Source organism: Falco naumanni, chromosome 8 (assembly GCF_017639655.2).
Source record: "Falco naumanni isolate bFalNau1 chromosome 8, bFalNau1.pat, whole genome shotgun sequence".
Taxonomy (NCBI): domain Eukaryota; kingdom Metazoa; phylum Chordata; class Aves; order Falconiformes; family Falconidae; genus Falco; species Falco naumanni.
The window spans coordinates 35,111,474-35,117,473 of record NC_054061.1 but is presented as its reverse complement, the minus strand read 5'-3'; the positions used below and the strand labels follow the sequence as shown (position 1 = coordinate 35,117,473).

The 6,000-nt window shown below is 47.1% G+C and overlaps 1 protein-coding gene across 3 annotated transcripts in view; it reads right to left on the bottom strand.

The window, feature by feature from the left end:
• Nucleotides 1-4,167: 4,167 nt before the first annotated feature.
• The window catches only part of LOC121093004 (kalirin-like), a 46,625-nt gene continuing 44,792 nt past the window's right edge, over nt 4,168-6,000 (bottom strand). For all 3 annotated transcript variants that reach the window (XM_040604752.1, XM_040604751.1, XM_040604750.1), the window contains one exon: nt 4,168-5,892. In XM_040604752.1, coding sequence (XP_040460686.1) covers nt 5,097-5,892 — 796 coding nt within the window. In that variant the 3' untranslated portion in view covers nt 4,168-5,096. The remainder of the gene's footprint in view (nt 5,893-6,000) is intronic.

Here is a 6,000-nt window from a genome sequence, read left to right as displayed (position 1 = left end):
AGAGAGATGTCTGATGTGGGTCCTCCCAAGGATGTGACTCTGGCACCGCAAGGGAAGTTCCTGCACTAGGAGGAAAAGATTCAAAACCAGCTGGGGCTCCACTGCCATGGAAACAAAGTGCTCCTTTGCCTGCCTCTATGCAGGGCACTGTCCCCGGGAGGGCTGTTTGCAGTTCAGGTCTTATCAACTGCAGCCGAGATTGTTTCTCAGGGATGCAAAGCCTGCACTGGTGGAGATCATGCTGGGGCAGGATTTGAGCTGGAGAGTTGCAAATTACCATTAATGTTCATCCCTGCTAATGGATCTTCAACCTTTTCCAGCTGTGCAACTGCTCCCAGTCAAGCCTGGGCAGAGACCAGTGCTGAAGGACGCTCTGCCTGCGTTCCAATCCCTTGTTAGGGTTCTTTGCTCTCTGTTGGAGAGGACCCTCTATGTTCCTATGGCTCAACTTTTCCATCTATGTTGTAGAAAGGTTTCCCTTGGGGACCACCTTGAGCTTTCTGAGGGAGATGTCTGCTTTTCTAATGAGTGCCCTTAGGGCTTGCCCGGAGTTTTTGGACTGTGCAGTGTTATTGTCAAAACCTTGATTACTTTTTTTTATTGCTTGTACCTGTCTCCAGTCATAGTGATGTTCTGCAGCAGTTTCTGTGAGAAGTAAGGCAGTTACTTCCTTTGTCTGCCTGATCAGTAAGACTTTTTCTCAGTCGTACCCCACCATAGTGACAGGTCACTCAACAGCAACAGTGAGGTCTCTGAATATTTGTCTGATCTCTGGCAGGAGGACAGTTTCCTCCATTGCTTTTGGTTCCAGGTTTTTCCTATTTCAAGACAGAGAATGTCAGCCTAATTTTAGCTGAATCTCACCTGGTTCCCCAGCATACATTTAAAAGGAAACAGGGCTGACATCACAAAATGAGAGTTACTACAGCTGCCTCATCCATGAGCACTTTGACATGGCGCTAGATTTGAATTATCTTCCCTTTGAGCCTGTCAGGGATGAGCCAGAGAGTGCAAGATTCACCAGAATCTCCTACTGGAAATCTGCCTTCCTGGGACTTCAGCTCCGTAATAAATTCACATGCACTCAATGACTCAAGTTCCCCAATGTGGGAGATCTGGTATGATCTCGGAGCTTTTTTCCAGGATTTGGGAGGTGCTCAGGTCAATCTCCTGGTGTCCAATGACAGCTACAATGGCTTCTTCCTGCCAGTCCAAAGCTGATGCTCTCTTTCAGATGTGTTCTTCATCATGCAGCAGAGACTCGTACTGAATGCCCCTTTCCCATCCTCACTATTGCTAAATACAACCGAGAATGTACAAGAACACCATAAAAGAGATCTCTTCACTGAAGCAGAAATCCCTGCCCTCTAAACTATTTGTTCTTCATGTCCCTATTTTTTTTTTCAGGCTTTCCTTCCCAGCCTGCTGACTGTTAAAAGTATCTAGTCCTCCTTTACTTGGGACCTGATCTCACAGGGGACTCGTAATCCAGTGTTTTGTTTTCTTGCGTGTCTGCCTTCCGAGCTCAAAACTCTGTGGACTCCATATGATAAAAGCTGCCTTTTGTTGTTGTTGTTTTCCTGGTAAATAACCAGTAAGACTCATCCTAAATTCTTGTGAAAGGTAATTTATGAGTTCTGATAAATCTGGGGAGTAACCCCCTTTCTTTTGGTACTTCCAGAGAGGTCTGCTTGTACTAGCCAGCTAAGTTCAGCAGGCAGGAGTCCTGAAAAGTAATCTTAGTATTGTCAGTCATGGCAATGAGAGGCATAAAAATATTACAGAGCCCTAGGACGGCCACTTGGAACAAATTATTGCTTTCTTGGCTTGCAGACAACCCTGTTCCCAAGTACTCTGGATTATAACAGCACTTTGTCAGGTCTGTTAATCAGATATGGAAAAATACAGCACAACTAATCTCCAGAGCTGCCAAGTAAGATGTGTACTGCAAGGGCTGGAATTTCCCAGGAAAGGGATCATCCTGTTCAGAAAGGTGCCCGGGGATTATGGAAACCTACTGCCTCGTCAGCGTGCTGATGCTCCTCGCCCTTCCAGTGCAGGCTCACCCCACAGCACAAGCTCTCGCAGGGCCACCGAGATTGTTCTGCGCTCGTGTTCCCTTTCAACACCTGTAATTTAAAGGCAGGCCAGCAGCTGAGTACACACCGGATACATAAAAGATAAATAACACTGGAAGCACAACGACCGTCCAGTCTGACGGGTTCAACAGTCAGGCTGTCGCTTCCCATAGCAGGCTGTCCCAGATCAAGGAGCTTGTTCTGCTCCCCGGCCACAGGGTCTTTAGGACAGGGCTTCAGCGCTCGGTGCCCGTCCTGCTTGTAACCCACACCCGGCAATTATTTATGGACCTTCCTTGGGGGAGGGTTTGCCTGGTTCAGAGGAAACAGGCCATGATTACCAGGAGCCTGGCAGTCGGGTGTTTCCTGTGATACCTAAAAACCCCCTGAATCTGACAAATTGAACAATCACCCAAATGCAAGATTGATGTTAATATCAGACCTTTTACACATGCTTATTGTTTTCTAACCTTTTTGAACAGCCAGGGTGACTGAAAGTATCTTGATTTAAAGATACGGCTGTACAAACAGTCCACGGCTGGTTTTAAGCGTCAGTTGGTGTGGAAAAAAATCACTGTGCTGGAAAGTAATTGAAAACTTTCCAGAAAGCAAGCAGCTTTCTGTAGCTGTGAAAGCCACTTGCCATTTGGATAAATTAAGCTATCACACTTACTGTACTTATGCCTTCCCTTATCAAAACGGCCACCGGAGATAATGAAGAGAAGGTAGCTGCGCCATTTTGATCTTGGGGAGAAAACAAAGGTGCTACAAGCTGTTGCTTTTTGCATGTTAGGTGACTGGGGCTTGAAGGCTCATAGATGCAGATCTGTCACGACAGTGCAAGAGAAACCTTCCTCCAGCAGCTGCTCTGCTTAGGGATGCACCTATTTGAAAAAAAAAAACCAACAAACTGAAGGCAACGTCTCGTGCTCTTCACTGGCTGTTTAGTGCGTATTTTGGGGGAACAATGTATTGTCTAAAGCTTAGAAATAGCTGGAGGGAATTCCAGCTCGCTCGAGGGAGTCACAGCGTTGCCCTGACAAGCGCTTTGCCAGCTATCGCTTGCTACAGCACTCAGCTGTGTGCTGCCACCCTCATGCCTGGAGTACCCGTTTGTAAACCTTCCAGATGATGCAAAACCTCCCGTTTCCTCAAGGACAAAATGAAGCACTAAAACACTGGATGGTGCAGATGAACAGAAAATGCAGCCAGTACGCACGCGTTTTGCTGCTGGTATCTGCCTCAGTGCCCAGAGCAGTGTAGCGAGCCCCAGCAGCTGTGGCAAGAGGACAAAGCACTGGGTATAGTTTGGAGACATTTTGCTCAGGCATTGGGTCAGTGGTGACTTTAAAAGACTAGGGCTACCTACGTAAGGGTAGCTTCTGTCCACCTTCCTTTGTGTGCTCAGTGGTGCTGGTTGATCTCTGGAGAAATACAAATATGCTTGTGTGAATCCTCCTGTAAAATAAATGTCTGTAACAGAAATACTTTGTTGGTAGTGAATAATACTGATTGTCTTTACCCTGGGGGGCTGAAAGAACATTTACAGGCTGTCCTCCAAGATCCACCAACTAAAATTCAGGCTCCTTTAATTTAGCCTCTAGGGCTGTGATCTGCCCTTTGCTGTGTAAGTCACAGCGTGACATTTTGCTGATCTTGTAATCGCAAGGCAGTGGGCAGTGGTAATGTCAGGCTGAAAAGGTTAAACCCTGTTTGCCTTTTTACCATTGTTCAGCTTCGAGTCATTTCCACGCTGAGGAACTGAGAGAGGCTGCACCTTCTGGGGGAGCACTCCACGGCCTCAGTTGTGGCTCTTGCATCTGGTGTGCCAGGGCCTGACCTGCCCAGGCAGGACTGTGGCCAGAGCATAAGATTTTGTGCCAGTCTGTTGTTGTCTAGTGAGAATTAGGGCAGCAGGCTTGTACCGTTCTCCCAGTCCCACTGGGAGTAACCTCTGAATTCTGTTCAGGGGATTCGAAGAATAGATATAGGCACACTGTTCACCTGAATGCCACCCACACTACATTAAATACCTACTCCAGAATAAAAATATTTTAAAAAATACCCACCTAAACTCATTGAAACATAATTATTAAAACCTTTTATGTTACTCTACAATACAATGTAAATTGTTTCTTTCGATTAAATTTTGAAATACACTAGATTACATCATTTAAATAATCGCAAACTTTTAAGTTCACTATTAGTGGTAGCAGAGCTATATTTACATACACTTCCGAGATATTTCAGATGCAGCGTTATGTTCCAGTCCCTAAGTCAGTTAAATAACAGACTTTCAGTGGGAGTATACTGCTCTTCCACAGGTTCTACATGTATTTGGGGTGTATGTGTCAGAGAACAAGAACTCCTTTTATTCTTGTTTGCCTTTTTTTTTTTTTTTTTTTTTTTTTTTTTTTTTTGCTGTGTGCATGCAGCTGAATCTGAGCAAATTGATACCTACTTGATTTGGATTAAAGATGAAAGGCCATTCTTTTTAAACACATATTTTGACTGAAAATACAGAGGTGGATAATGAAATACAGTCCTCAGGAGCAGCAGTGGAAAAAGTTTTCTCCAACTTTCATCCTCTGTTGCATAATACTGCACCTAATTTTGACCCTGGCTTTACCTAATGCTGATGAAATATAGTCAGTGGTGGAAACCTCTCTCATGTTGTCAAGACTGGCTTTCAACACGATCCATGCAATGACAAGCATCATACATCATTCTCCTGCAGTGCAATATTAACAAATTAAAATCAGTATTTTCCTCCAGAGATCTGCTCCTTGAGGGAAGTCCATCTCTGTATGTACATCAGCCACAACCAGGTTGCGAGTGCTGAGGCTGGAGACCAGAATTAGGCTGTGATTCTTGCTGCCAGTGCTGTTAAGAGTCTTCGTGGACCAGGCTCCTCTCTGTGTTGTCCATGGAGAGCAAGTTCAAGCCACCAAGGCTCTCGATGGTCCTTGCATGTGGCACTGGTCAAGCCAAGCCTCTCTGCGTGCGGCCGTGCAGGACTCAGGGCCTGGTGTGAGGCGTGCTGATCATGATGTTGGGCAGCGCGTTCCGCCGCTTCTTCCAGGAGCCCAGCTCCCTCGAGTACCGCCTGATCTGCCTGAACCAGTGGTGAGTCCGTGCCCGGTCGCTGTCCCGGAACACAAACGCCTCCCGCCTGATCTCAATGAGTTCAAAAGTGTCGTCGCAGTCGGGATCGGTGGAGACAATGCAATTACTCAGCCTCAAGGGCTCCCTGAGCAAATGGAACTTCCCGTTATTTTTGTCCCTGATGAGTACCAGCACGGCGTCCTTCACAGGCCCTGGCTCGGCTGACTCCAGGCTGGACTCAGACACCCGCTTCATGTTCACCAGGAGGAGGACCTGCATGTTCTGGAACTTCAGAGTCTTGCTGCCTTTTTTCACCCACTGGCCATCAGGGGGCTGGGCCAGCTGCAGAGAGCCCTCCATCACAAATCGCGTTTCCTCCCGCAGCCAACCGACAGTTTTGAGGGCAGTTTCTCTCATCTCGATGTTGATGACCTCCCTCTTCTTCTTGCTGTCCTGGCGAAAGGATCGGAGGGTCCACGTGTTCCCCTCCTGCTTAGTTTTCATGTTGATGTGCTCCAGGTGGGATTCAATGCGGCTCTTGGCCTCCCGCAGGCTGCCATGGTCTGGGTGGTACTCGGTGGTGGCCTTGATGATCCTGCTGAGCAGCAGTGGGTACTTGGTGACTCTTTGCAAAGGGGCCATCAGGAAGGACCTCAAGTTCATCCGCCGCAGTGCTGTGTTGTCATTCTGGGAGACGTTGAGGAATATTCTGCAGGGATTTAAGAAGAGAGAACGAAATGGTGGCTGTTCTGTCAGCAGATGCTGCAATCCTAAATGCAAATGAACAGCGTGGTGCTGTCAGCTGCTGGGCACTGCA